Source organism: Ammospiza nelsoni, chromosome 16, assembly GCF_027579445.1.
Source record: "Ammospiza nelsoni isolate bAmmNel1 chromosome 16, bAmmNel1.pri, whole genome shotgun sequence".
Taxonomy (NCBI): domain Eukaryota; kingdom Metazoa; phylum Chordata; class Aves; order Passeriformes; family Passerellidae; genus Ammospiza; species Ammospiza nelsoni.
The window spans coordinates 14,947,500-14,961,938 of NC_080648.1; the positions used below are offsets into that span (position 1 = coordinate 14,947,500).

At 42.2% G+C, this 14,439-nt stretch overlaps 1 protein-coding gene across 2 annotated transcripts in view; it reads right to left on the reverse strand.

Annotated features, from left to right (window-relative positions):
* Positions 1-6,356: 6,356 nt before the first annotated feature.
* The window catches only part of CLINT1 (clathrin interactor 1), a 46,219-nt gene continuing 38,136 nt past the window's right edge, over positions 6,357-14,439 (reverse strand). For both annotated transcript variants that reach the window (XM_059483446.1, XM_059483447.1), the window contains exons 9-12: positions 12,498-12,575; positions 9,602-9,897; positions 8,786-8,990; positions 6,357-8,051 (exon numbers count right to left, since the gene is read on the reverse strand). In XM_059483446.1, the coding sequence (XP_059339429.1) occupies positions 7,711-8,051; positions 8,786-8,990; positions 9,602-9,897; positions 12,498-12,575 (920 nt within the window). In that variant the 3' untranslated portion in view covers positions 6,357-7,710. The remainder of the gene's footprint in view (positions 8,052-8,785; positions 8,991-9,601; positions 9,898-12,497; positions 12,576-14,439) is intronic.

The window sequence follows — 14,439 nt, forward strand, 5'->3', positions numbered from 1 at the left end:
GCCGGGCTGTGCTCCATCACTCACCGGGTCATTTCTTTGCCCGGCACCGTTTGCCTCTTGTCAGGCTGCGAGTGCTGAAGGCAGAGACAGAGCCGCGCTCTGCCTGCGCGCTGGACCGTGCTCTGCTGGCCGTCACTGCCGGGGCCGGGAGCCGCCGCCGCGGAGATGCTGAATGCTGGGGAGAGGGGAGAGCGGGGCAGCTCACCCGGCCAGTGCCGTTTGTGCCTAATTAAGTTAAAACCTGTCATCCTGTCTCTCCTCCTGCCTGCAGCCAGCCCGAGGCCTCGGCCAGGCGCCGTGGGCAGCTGACCCTCATCACTACGGCCGCCCCGTGGGGCAGGGCAGGGAGCTCCCATCATTTTTCCAACTCTTTTTCATTTGCGGATATTTGAGATTTCCCATGTACTGCGAGCCCCAGCACAGAGAATGGAAGGTGACGAGCACCTGGTGTGGTTCACCCACATCCCAAAGGCAATGTCCCTGGGACACGACTCAGGTATGACTGCTGGCAGTCAGCAGCTCCCTTTGTCTGACCAGAGCCACCTTCCTGGGAACGAAAGCGGCTCTGTGACTGTTGTGTGTATATGAGAGAAATGTGGCAAATGGCCCAGCACCAGGTAGAGGAATTTATGCACATCAGACTGGGCTGGAAAACCACTTGGAGGCCAGGTCAGGAAGCTCAAGGTGGAGAGACGCTTCCTCAATTCCTTTACACACCTCAGGGGGACTTGGGAGGATGTACTCTCCTGTCAGAAGGTGGAGGGACAAGGGGCAGAGGCAGGTAGGGAGAAAACAGAAAGAACCAAATTTCCCGGCTTTTAGAGGTTTAACCCTTAGTGCTCTCCAATCCTGGATTTTGTTTCCAAATCAAAGATGGGGAAAGATTTTGGTAACCTTATAGTATCACCAACAGTTTGTTAAAAGACTAATTGCCAAGTAGCTTATGCATGTGGGACCATTAGTAATTCTGTAGCTATGCAAATTAAAACAGTGATGTATGATTTATAGCTTTAATAATGTTCTGAAGGCTCTTAAATTTTAATCACTTGCAACATCCTTTTTAATATTCAATTACTTTATTAACTAATTAGGTCACTTGCTGAAAAAGCACATAAGGCTGGTACTATTTTAATACCAGCTGAACATCACAAAATACCTTTGAAATGGTGTAAATGGTTTATTTATTTTAAATAGATCATTAAAATGCTGTAATTAATAAATCAATTACAGAAAAAAAGACAATAAATTGATAGATGCCATATCACAATGGTAGTGGCTTCTCTGCTTACTTTGTAAATGTTCACAGAGATGCTGAACTTGGTGAACATGGCCACTGAGGCACCTTCCTGGATAATTCGTATTCAGCTGCAGGGATAAGGCTTGAGATATGCTTGCTTCATTATAGATGCTTTTTGTATGGATTTAGCTTTCTGATTGATAAAAGCTCCACAAATGACCTTGAAAAGTGAAAGCACTTTTCAAGTGCTTTCAAAGTGACGGCCCTCCTTTGCCTCGTGCTCTTTTGTCTGCCTCAAAAAAGATAAACCCCTGGCAATCTGCGAGCGCTGGGCTGAAAGGGAGAGCTCCGGGGAGGGCAGTGGGCGGCTCCCCCGTGAAATAACCAGGGAACACCCTTGACCGACCTGCTCCCCTCACCGTGCACAGCCCTTCCTGCTGCCCAGGGGCTGTGGCACTGCCGGAGGGAGGTGAGGAGAGAAAATTCCAGCCCGGCTGTAGTGCAGAGGTTCACTCCTCTCCTTTACACCAAGCCTTGAAGTAAAACTTCAATGGTCAGAAGTTAAACTTGTCACCAGGGTGGCTGCAGCTCTGAAAGGGACTTTGAGTAATACACTGTCTTAAAACTAAGGGTAAGACAAACACTGTTCTAGGAATTAAGTCAATCTTATTAACAGATTTTGGTTTAAATTATATTGATGTGATGATGCAAAGTGCAAATTTTCTCTCTTGAGTAGCTGCTAGTAAGATCTGCAGTAATTACAGAGCACTCATCTTCCCATTTTAACTTCTCTTGCTTCCATTTTCTTGTAACAAAAACCTGTAAATCTGGGAGCAAAAAACTTTGTGGTAGAATTTCTGCTAAACTGAAGACTGCTCTTTATAACTGAGCTGCACAGAGAACTACTCCAAATCCCAATTTATAGAGTTTCCTGGGAACTGAAACATACACGGTGTAAGTCTGGCTCTAAAGCAGAGTCCAGGGGAGGTACCACACTGTTATTCCAGGTCCCCGAACCCAAAAATAAATGCTGCCCCTATCCCAGGGGTGCCTGCAGCCCAGCTCTGCTGCAGCTGACAGTGCCCTGTTCCAGTAGTGATGCTTGAGCTGCAATAATGGATTTTCTCTTAGGAAAATGCTACCTAGGTGCCATTTCTGAACTGCTGTGCGTGGCCACTGCCTGGGGTGACCATCCCAGAAAAGGAAGGACCCACTGCACTAACACAGGCTGTGCAGAAAGGATAGAGACCCCCAGAATAAATCCAATTCACATTTTATGGAAGCTGCCACAGGAAACAAAGGTGCAGAACAACTGTAAGGTACCAAATGCTGGTACAGCTCGGGACAACATATGAGCTTCCCACCTTGGAACAAGCACAGATACAACTCTAGAGGGGTCAGAGATACCTGTACAGTCACATGAGGTCACTGTCACTGTTTTGAGGGGATTTATTTCACCCTACAACAATTCTGTTGTACAACACAGCTCAGGGGCTGTTCTGAGCCTCCTTACAAAGCCCCAGGTCTCAGTCAAATCGGTGCATTTTTATCACATTCCTGTAACTTCTCCCCAGTCGTTTATTCACGTGAGCGATTCCTGTGTCGCTCCAATCATTTGTGTGGGAAACCCCACATCCTCCTGTGTCAGACCCAAACAGACACAACTGCAAACAAAAGGCCACCACCAGTGCCTCAAACCCAGCGGGTACCAGGAGAAATGAGGAGGCCAAAGGTGGCAGCAGCGCCCGCAGAGCTCGGCGGGCCCGGCCCTGTCCCTGCCCGTGCTGGAGCCGCTTTTCCGCCCTCTCCGCCGCGGAGCCGCCGTTAACCTCCCCGGCTGGATTCAATGTGACAGTGACACTTCACAGCACATTGCATCCAATCTCATTTGAAGCTGACAAAGATTGTTTCTGTTTTATATCTATTGGTTTATTAATGGCCTACAGCCTCTTAAGCAGATGCATATTCATTAGATAGCCAGCTGTTAGGAGGTTCCCAGATGTCGAAAGTAGCTCTGTCTTGGTATACATTCTTTTTTTTCCCTTCTCATGAAACAAAGTAATTGTAGCTCGATTCAAGAACCAGTTAATTACTGAGCCAGTACCTTATGGCATAATTAAAAAAAAAAATCTGGAAATTTGTGAGGAGTAAAGACATTTTTAAAAACACACATGAGCTGAACCTTTACTGTGTTGTATAAATGCAGGATTTACCTAGAAAAAGAGACTGGATTACTCCATGTAAAGAACCCTCAGCTGCAGAATCCAGGGATACACTGAGTTTTGCAAAGGCACTTTAATTAATTTTCCCCATTCTGCAGATTTTTTCGTACCTCTTATCATTCCTTAGGTGAATAGTGGATGCAGAAGCACATAAGAAATGAAAATTAGACACATCTCACTTTTAAAAGGTCATTTTACACGGAGAAGAAAAATTCCATGGCATCCCAGCTAGATAAAACTGTGACCGGATCATTGAACAAGCTGTAGAGATTGACCTACAAATTCTAGGGACCATCCTTCTGAGTCTCACAACATTAACCCAGCTCACCGAGATGTCTTTGCAAATTCTTTGCTCCAAGCTCTAAAAGCAGCTCCCAGGAGCAGGGCTATCACCACCACCCACAGGAAGCCCTTTGCCCATGGAAATGTTTAAAACATTGAACTCAGTTCCAAGTCCATGGGATCTGGGCAAAAGAGGTTCCTGGGGATTGTGGTTTCTGGCTAACTGCACACAGCAACAGCCCCACTCTGTCCCAAGAAGGAGCTGCACTTCCATCATTGGGAGAGAAAGAAGAGGTTGAAATTCTGAAACAACTGAAAACCTGAAAAAAATCTAAATTTTAGTCAGTGACACCTTGGAATAAAACTTGTGAGGAAGGAAAAAAATTAAAATCAAAAGTGCCCTCAGCATGAAAAGCCTTAACCAGAAGGCAGCAATGGCAGTATAAAATGTCATCTGCTGTGAGTGTGTTTACAGGCGAGCACAGAGGAACATGGAGGCAATTTTGTAGAGTGACTCCTGGAGCAAAGGCCTCTGAGAATAAAAGTGTCTTTAGATATTTGTTATCCTGTTATAGCTGGTATCACCTTGAGTATACAATGCCTGCCTGCATTATGTAAACACTTCATTGATAAATCCCTCCCCCACCTCCCCTAAGCTGTGTCAGACTGTTCTTAGCTGACAGATAGAGCTGAAACAGATGCTGCTATAAATACCCTTGTTTAGCTGTTTTGAATATAATTTCTTTTGTAGAACATGGTGGATGCTCTAGTTATCATTGAACTTGCACCTGTGCTGGAATTTATAACTCCTTTTTACACATCAAGATGCATTTTTTAATGATTCTATTAAAAAACCAAACACAGAGTTGAATTCTGCTGCCCTTTTCTCCCCTTCTGAAGTAGAGACAAACTTTACTAAGGATTGCACTCATTCTAATTTAACTCTTTTAAAGTTTAGAAGCTACAGAATCCAGAGGTGCTAAAAGTTTAACTCTCAGGACCAAACACACAATTAATTTACAGAATAATGTAATTCCATATATTAAATTCTGTGTTTCTATATTCAGATATACAACACCCAGCCAGCCAAACTCTTCTGGAGAGATCACAGGTACAGCTGGACCTGGCTTCAAAAATGAAGAAAGCAGTTGTACTAACACAGCAGCAAGACTTTGAATTCTATAATGCAGCAGTTGATAACTGGCAGATCTGTCCCCATTCACGCAGTAGCTCATTGGCATTTTCACCAGGAAAGGTAATTTCTAGCTTAAAGATATTATTTGGTTCATACCTGAAATAGCAGAGATGGAAACATTTTATGGTATTTGTCTTACCATAAGAACAAGTTCAATATTGCCTTAAGCAAATACCCATTTTATATTCAGTCTTTAAATAAAGATGTAAACTACATTCTACCAAGCACTGCTACCTGTGATCCATGTGCTTGAGCTGGGGAGAAAACTTGCAGGCTCTCATCACTGCAGAAAAGATGCACAGGGATGCACCTGGCCCACATTCTGAAGAATCTTTCCAGAGTTTCTTTTCTGATGTTTGTTTTGGCTTGAAGGACTTTGTTCTCACCCACCTGCAGAGGACCTGGCTGGCTGACAAAGCTGCTCCTCACACTCCACACACTCCCTGTTTCATAGGGAGGGTATTGACCCATGGGATGAGCAGAGATCAGGTCACCCATACAGCTGTTCCCTGAGCCAGGGCACCCTTGACTGAGGTGGAACAGGCACGACCACAAAGACCCACCTAAAGGGACCACATTTTCTGCTGGAGTCACTCCAACCCCCGACAAATCTGCTTTGTTATCACCAATATCAATTAGAAGCAAAACCAAGGGTTCATCTGAAGAGATGTGAACAACCTGAACAGGAACATGGGTCCTTCAATTCAGAGCTATTTCACTGGCCAAACCCACCTCAGAAGGACAACATGAGAAACACACATCCTATTCATGCCAAAGGAGGATTGAGAGGCACCGCACCCTCCAGCATGACAGGGAAACAACACTGACTCCAGGTTTAGCTTTCCCAGCCCCATCTCCCAGTCCTTCCCACCTCAATTCTGCATACATTGAACCAGTCTGAGCCTTCCCATCTGTTCCAACGAGAGGGTTTGAAGATGATTATTCCAAATAAGTGTAAAGGTTTCAGAACAGGAACCAGAGCCATCTCTCCTACTCAGCCGTTGAAGGCTGCCTTGATTACTTTGATGTAACAACACTTGAAAGCTCCTATTCTTTGAAACTAATTTAAACACATTGAATTGTTGAAAGATTAAAAACCGCAGTCAGCTAATTACACTCACTCTCATCTCTTATTCAGCAAATGAATCACTTTTCATTACCACTTAGCTGAAGTACATGAATTTCTGCCTAATTAGAAATGTTGTAGATGGAGCATTAGCAAGGCTGGAGCGGGTCAGGATATCTTGCCTGCTTCATTTTTAATTCCTAACGGTAGAGCCAGATAGGAAAGGCTTCAGATAAGAAGTCATTAAACAATTTTAAATTATTTATAAAAATTACTTTGCCCAAATTATAATTATTTTTTTTCCCAAATGCTCTCATAAACGTCAAACGGAATGAAAGGAAAAGCAGCCCAACATTGATTTTAATGAACATTTTAATGTTATGTATAACAGAACATTATGAATACAATGGAAACAAAGTTTTATCAATTTAATAATAAAAAAGAAATCCAACATAAGAAAAGGGAGGCAATAAATTTCATACCTATAGTATAGTGCTTATTCTTAACAATATTCCCAGCTTGTGAATATAACAATGTATTTGTGTTCCAGATTCTAAAATCTTGATTCATGTGAACTTAAATGCAGAATTACAGAAGAAAAAACAAAACCCCCCAAAACCTTAATTCACTCTTTTGCTTTCAGTAAATCAGTAAAATCTTTGACTGCTACAGGTCTCCTTTATTAATATATATATTTTTTTACTCCTCTATTGGATTCCACAGCTGCTAATGCCATATTTACAGAAAAGAATCACCAAGTGTTGTATAAAAGTCAGGATCCAATGCCATTGGATTAAGTTAGGTTCAGATTTACATCACTGAAGTGTGATTCACCTGCTGCTGATGCCCTAAACCAGTGGCTCCTCAGGGACATTGGTGCTACAAAGGATGCCAAGTGCTACTGGAACAGAACTCCAGGAAAGTGCATTTTCTGGAGTTTTCTGAAAGGAAACCTTCCAACTGTCTTGGATAAAGCTTCTCCCAGACTTGCATGGGATATCAGTTGTAACATTAGAAGCAGGTTAAGACCCCAAAAATCTGTTGATCACCAAATTGCTGAGAGAGAATTTTTACAATAAAAATTTGGGTAATACAGCAGTGTGGCTGGAACATTAGCAAAAGTATATATACATTCCCAGTCCCTTTGAATTAGCCATAGTATGTAAGCCATATGTATGCCATTTTTGGACAAAAATATATATTCTTATAAAAAACTGATCATAGTACTTGAGTGACTTCACAATTGTGGACTCAGTGGTAGTAAAAGGAATGATCCAATCATGACAAAGCGATCAGGGAGAGGGGGAAAAGAAAGTCAAAGCTCTTCAAGAAAAAGAAAAGTATAAAATTAGATTCAAACATTTTTACCCAGTCCCCAATCCAGTCTTCCATCAAGTCTCAAAGTTAAAATCGGTTCTTCTACGTAGGAAAGGTTTTTTGATGGTCTTAATACAAATTATTTTGCAAAATCATCCAACACATTCCTTAGAAGAATCTCTGACCTCTCCAGAATTTGAACACTAGTTATTTCAACACTTAGAAAATAGCTTTTGGTTCTTTATGTAGACACTTTAACTGATAAAGAAAAAAAAAATTGATCAGTGTTTCCCATCCCTTCCCCAGCTATATTTGTGCAGCTAAAAATCCTTCATTCGGTCTGCCCATTTATTTTATTTTAATCTCATTTTATTTATTTATTTTACAATCTTTATTTGCTAAAATTGGCAAAATTTGCAAAGGCATCTTGCTTGGGTTGTACAGTCCCAGGAGTCAGAGAGGTCATAGCCATGTTGGGTACCCCCATTCCTATTGTGCCCATTCCTGTGGCGGGCACTCCCATGTTCATGCCCATCATTCCCTGGTTCATCAAGGGTGCAGGGGCCATGGAGGCCATGCCCATGGTGCCTGACATCACCCCGGGCACTGCCAGCCCCACGGGCCCTCCCAGCAGGGCACTGCTCTGTGCCCTCACAGGCATCATGCTGGGCTGGGGGCTGAGGTTCACAGCTGCAAAGTTCTGCGTTATCACATTCATCGGTTGTTGCATATCTGCAAAGATAAGAGCACAAAAATCACTGAGTGCAACCTCTCATATGGAAAGAGCTCTTGTGATTTAAGGAACTTGTGTGGTCACTGCTGTGAACGTGGATATGATGGCCAGGCCTGAAGATATTTGCTGATTTGAACACAAGGAGGAATCTCTATGGCCAGGCCTGCAGCTACTTCCTGATATGGACATCAGGAGGAATTTCTTCACTGAAATGGTGGTCAGGCATGGGAAGGGGCTGCCCAGGGATGTCTGGAGTCCCCATCCCTGGAGTTGTTCAAGGAAGGTCACTGGATGGGGCACTCAGGGCTCTGGGCCTGGGTGACAAGGTGGGGATGGGTCACAGGTTGGACTCAGCAAACCCTGAGGTCTTTTCCAACCTTAATGATTTTATGATTCTATTGCCCTTCTTACCATATTTTCTGCAGGAAGACTAAGAAAGCTTCTACAGAAGGTATGAGTATCATTGTATACCAATAAATATTCTAGAGAAGTTCTAAAGATTAGGAAGCCAAAAGTCAAGATACAGCCATGGTGCAAGCTCTACAGCAGAACCTGCACAGACACAGCCTCCTGACACACCAATCTCCATTTAAAGAACACTTGTGTCACAAGGTCACTGTGGTTTATGAAACAAGTATGACTAAAGGAAGGAAAAGAGAAGACTTGGATCTCAGGGACAGCCTATGGAACACAGACAGGGCTCAGTGTGCATAACAGTGCAATGATCACTTACTCTGTTGCTGCATCATGGTATTAAGCGATGGCTGTTGGGGTTTGGAAGGCTGCATCCCAGGTACTAAATTGTCCAAACTGATATTTACACTGGGATCTGACCAAGTTGAGGGTAGAGTTTTGCTTGCATTTTTCTGGACCATCTCTGTCCTTGCATTATAAAGTGAGTTAGGCTTCGGCATCATTGGGTTCACGCTTTGCAGAGGCTAAAAAAGAAAAGTTTGTTGGGATTCACTTGAAACAATTTATTGGTAAGAAATAACTGAACAAGAAGTATTTAGTTTTCCACAGAAGATAATAAAACCCACAAAGCCATGAACTTTATCTCTTCCAAAACAGGGCTGCCAGGTGCTGCTCCACAGTTAGATTAGAAGATTATTTGTAAGCAGAGGGCAAGTCCCACATCAATGTGGAGTGACAGTGACCAGCAGCAGCCAAGTTTTGAACTCAACCATGCTGATTCTTTCTTCCTAATACCAAGATGATCCCTTACAGTTTCCAAACCACTCTCCACTGCAGCAGGCATGTCTGTATTTTGGAGAACGGACCAGGCTGGAAATTTCTAACATTCTGTGGAGAATGCCCTTACACTACCAAACTCAACTGCTACAAAAAAGCAGCTACACTTCCTAGAGGAATGAGACCCATCTTCAAGAAGAGATTTTCTGTTTAGGATGCAATTGAAACATTTTTGACAAAATGCTGATCCCATCTTAGTGACCAGGTCTAATGCATTCCAGGAGAGGAATGCATTCATTTTCAAAGCTGTGATTAAGGAGAAGAAGGTCATTAGCAAACTGTAGCAATAGCAGCATACCTGTGACCTGGACATGGGTAAACTGACACCCATAGAATTGGAACTCATCATGGAGAAATTCATGCTTTGTGAGGAGGTCATGGTTGTCTGAGAGGGTCCCATCAAATCAAACAGATCCATAGAATTGGAAGCAGCTGAAGGCTGGCCCGGAGCTGGCTGTGAGCCACTGAAGAGCTCTAGAGCTGGCTGCTGTGCTGTGCTGCTGAAGAGCTCTCCAGATGAAGCACTGGCACAAGGAGAAGCTTGGTTGAAGGCACTCCAGTCACCAAAGTCTCCATTTCCACTTGTTGCTGTACCTGAAGAAAAGGCAACAGTGCGGGAGGAAGGAAGACAGAGAAGAAAGACAAGACTTAGAGAAAGGCACTGAGCAAATGCCATATTCCATGAACTGAAACAAATGAGAGCTGATCTGTGTCCGTCCACATTAACATCTGCAGGTAGAACCTCCATCTGGACATCACTCCCTCTCATGAATATTCCAACAATTTTAACAAGGTACGAAAGGAAACATGAAACACCCGTACACAGAAAGTAGAAGATGTTGGATAAGATGTCACCTGTGGATGCCAGGCAAGCAGGGACAGGTTTGTTTCAGTTGAAGTACAACTGGAAGATAACCTGGGGTAGACTGGGGACTACAGTCAGAACAACACTGAGAACCTGCATAATATAGATCAACCTTTTATCTTGGCATTCTGGTATTTGCAGAGAGAGCAGTTGTAAGGAACAAGCTACTGGATAAAGCAAATTCCATCATAATAAAGACAACTACATCCAAATTTGGTTGTATATAACTGTAGCTTTTTGTATAAAACTACACTGAGGGGAATAAAACTCAGAACTTTGAGAGGAGGTTGCCAGGAAAGCTTATTTGAGGTGATAAGGAATAAGCACTTCCCATCCATGGAGTGTTCATATAAAACACATTAGATTTTTAAAATTTGATTCCTGAACTAAATGCCTTGATTTGAAGCAGAAATTCAATCTTGGATCAATCATTTCTCTCAGCCGCAGCTTTGCTGAACTCTTGCAGTTCATCACTTAAAGACTGTTCCATTTCAATAGTTGGGGTTTTTGGAGACAAGTGTTAAATCAGAACACAGAACTCTGAGCTCTCTCTCTGTATTTCTCTGTGAAGGCAGAGCCAACAGCACAAGCTGTCTGTAGACACCTGCAAGGGCACCTCAGCATCACAGATGTTGTGACACAAACCAGTGAACTGAGAGTGTCAAACCTTGGAGTCAAACAGGAGGAGATGTTCCCTCCCTCAAAACATGTGTTTCCCCATTAACAGGGAAACTGTTGATTCACAGAACTGATGGGGGAAGAAAAGCTTAAAACAGCATTTAGAGAAGATGCTGAATATAAAGCAACACCATTTAAACAGCTCACAGGCTACACAGTGAATCACACTCTGAGCTTGGGCCACTGGCCAGCTCTGGTTTTTTGATTCTCCCACTGATTCACTTTTGGTACTTAGCTACATCACAAACAACAGCACTGCCATAGGAAATGAGCTTTGAGTGCTGGTGAACATTTAAATAATCTCTTGGATTTCTTTAGCTGACTGAACAGAGACTCCAAAACACAGAGCTGGGGCAGATGAATCCAGTGCCAATTTCTATTTCTTGCCCTATGCAATGGCTGCTTCCATAATCTATTCCACCCACTGATGGGTGACTGCAGCAGACTTTAACACTTTGTGTAAATATTTATCAACATACACCTTCAACCTTTAGTCATGTTTCTTTACCAACACACTACAATTTAAAGAAAAGTAGAAGAGTAAATTTATTCACAAAATCCAAGTATTGCCAACAACTTCAGTGCATGAAGTGGGCTAATATTCATTAGCTCAGGGCCTTACCAGAACATTTGCTTTGATCTTCCTCACAAAGAGGCACTATATTAGAATGTTTCAATTAGTATTACATATTAAAAATTAAAACCTACTTTAAATATTCCTGATAGATAAGTAAATGCTGAGTGTGCTCCTTCTGTGTTCAGACCTGTGCATTGAGCACCAATAATGGAAGAGGGGGTAAAAGGGAGGAGGTTTTGCCCCTTCAGTAGGACTTCAAAGATGATTAATCAACAAGGAAAAGATTTCTAGAGGGGCTTACACTGTTCAGGAATGATTAATAATTTCACAGGACTCCTTGTCCCTTGCATAATGGTGATTGGAATAGATTAATCATGTTAATGCAGATAAAGGATTATATCAATTTAGACTGTATTAACACAGGAGTTATTTGCATAGTGGGCAGCTTTGTGTTTGCAAAACATCTTGGGTTTGACTGTGAAAGCTCAAAAACCAGAGCAGTTCTTTCCTACCAAGTACACTGAAGGTCTGTTAACCAACCCAGGCCCAGCAGAGCCTTCCCAACACAGCAAAATAAAGGAGGAGATGGAAACATGCTGACTAAAAGCTGCCTCCAGGTAGATTTGCTGTTCTTTTCTCATTTTGTACCTGATCCTGCATCCTGGCTGAGAACCCCTCATCACAAACATCACTACTGCTCAAATTAACTTCACAAAGGACAGCCAGCCAGCTCTCCCCACTCCAGGGTTTTCTGCAACCCTGTAGATCCCACCAAAGGAAATTGGATCACTTTATGAGGTTTCCAAGCATATTTTATTGATTTCCAGTCTAATTTTAAGGGAAACCTTTTCAGATGGTGGCCATGTCTCCTGATAAGCTTGTCTGTCTGCAGGTAAAATGTCTGCACATGCACTGAGCCAGGCTGCATCTTCCTTCCTCCCAGAGCACTTGTGGTCCAGTTACACACACACACACTTTACCCTGGAAAGGGAAGGGACTTTCAATAATGCCACATGGCATCTCCTGCCCTCCTTCCACCCTTCAGCAGCACTGCAATCCCTACATCAATCCTACCTTGTGATGATGGGAAACTCGCTGAAGCAGCAGGTGAACTAAAATCAGCAAATCCTCCAAATAGGTCACTTGATCCACCTAGGAACAGAGAGAAACCAAAAGCTGTTACAGAACTGTGCAAAGATCCATTGCAACAACTGCATGTGGGATTTATGAAGAAAAGCTGTTCTGCACTTGACACAAGGCATTTATTGATTCTGCTCCCTAAGTCAGCTCTGTTTTCCTGTTCATCCTCACACTATGTTTGTACAAGCCTGAGCAACAATAAACTGGATTATTTCCAACTGCCTTGCAGATCTTGCAGTTGTTTTCCATGGGAAGAACTAAAACAGGCAAATTTTTGTCATCTCCAAAAATAAATTCAGAGATATTAAAAAGATTAACAGGTTTTTAACTGGGGACTGATGCTATCAGCTTGGCACTTTGTAAAATTAAAAATCTGGAAGCATAATATAAAAAGGCCAACCATTTCTATTGTATAAAAGTTAATTTATTATGCTTCCTTATGAAAAATTACATGTCACCTTATATTTAGTTTTTGTGTTATTTAAAGCATGAATGATTCTGCAATGATCTTGAATTAGGATTTCAGGGACAGAGCTTCCATGTGTGTTCATTTTTTTATAAGTTTGCTTCCTTTCTGCAGCAAGAACATTAAGTTTTCCAACTAGACATTTGTATACAGCATATAAATTATTGACTTCTGAATACAGCATAGTAACAAATTTTCACGAAAAAGATATGGCCAAGGTATAAAAGCAGAAGACTTAAGAACCATATTGTAAAGCTGATTTTTAAAATAAACTCAGAAAAGATATAAAAATCACTAGTTATGATTGGTACTGTTTTCAAGCAGGTATTCCACTGACCAGAGGAAGCCAAGAAGTTGACCTTATTTGTTTGTCCTTAAAGATTTCACCTCCAAGCAGTCCCACCCTCAGAAGAAGCTGCAGCAGTTCAATTATTTTGCTTTTAGTGTTCTGCGTACATTATATAGGTTACATCACAGCTGCTTAGCCTGCAGTGCTTAGGAGGCAGCCAGGTGGGACTGGAACATCTGTGCTGCACTCAAACACCACCAGGGACAGCTTCCAACATCTGGTGCCATTTCAGAATTGTCTTATCGCTGCAAGACATTCTGCCCCATCTGCTACTCTCAACTGGGTTAATTAAACCAGAACCATCTCCTTTTTAATAAATGGCCAGCAGTAATAAAAGGAACCATTCACTTCCTAATACATGTGTACTTGTATTTCTTTTTAATGCTATTTTACTGTAGACATTGCCAGGAAGGCGACTGCTCTTCCAAGGGGAAATGTCTTCTTGCTGAGTGTGTAGTGCAGGATATAAAACATGGGCAGAGAATGCAAGGATGGTCTCTGAATTTTCAGACACAGCACTACAGAAACTCTTTCAACACCTTTTCAAGAGGGAAACAACTCCACAAAAAGTTAAGCAATTTCTTCAACACAAATTCTGAAGTGATCTAATAAACATCTCCTGTGTGTCTATACACGTTTTATTCTGACACCCAAGAATGAAAAAGGAACAGTGAAATATCAAACTAAAAACCTGATCTGATCCTATTTATCCTGTCTACTGCAATGAACATTTTCAAGTGTTTTTTTCCCCACATATGTGCCTGCAGAGTTCAGAACAGGTTAATGGTTTCAGAGTTTATATGCTGAATAAGAAACACAGATGACACACTCCTGACCACTTGCTTGAAGGGAAAAATAAAAATCAATGCTCCCTGCTACACCCATTATCCTTGGGCTGCCTGACAGTGCCTAGGGATTAATTTAATTTTAAAAACAGAACTGAGTTCAAACCCAAAATAACCCCTTAACATCTTTGGTCAAGTTTAACTTTTCCTCCCCATCTCTTGCCTGTTTTCAAGTGAAACTGAATTTCAGAGAGAGGTGACAGAGATTAAGCTGGA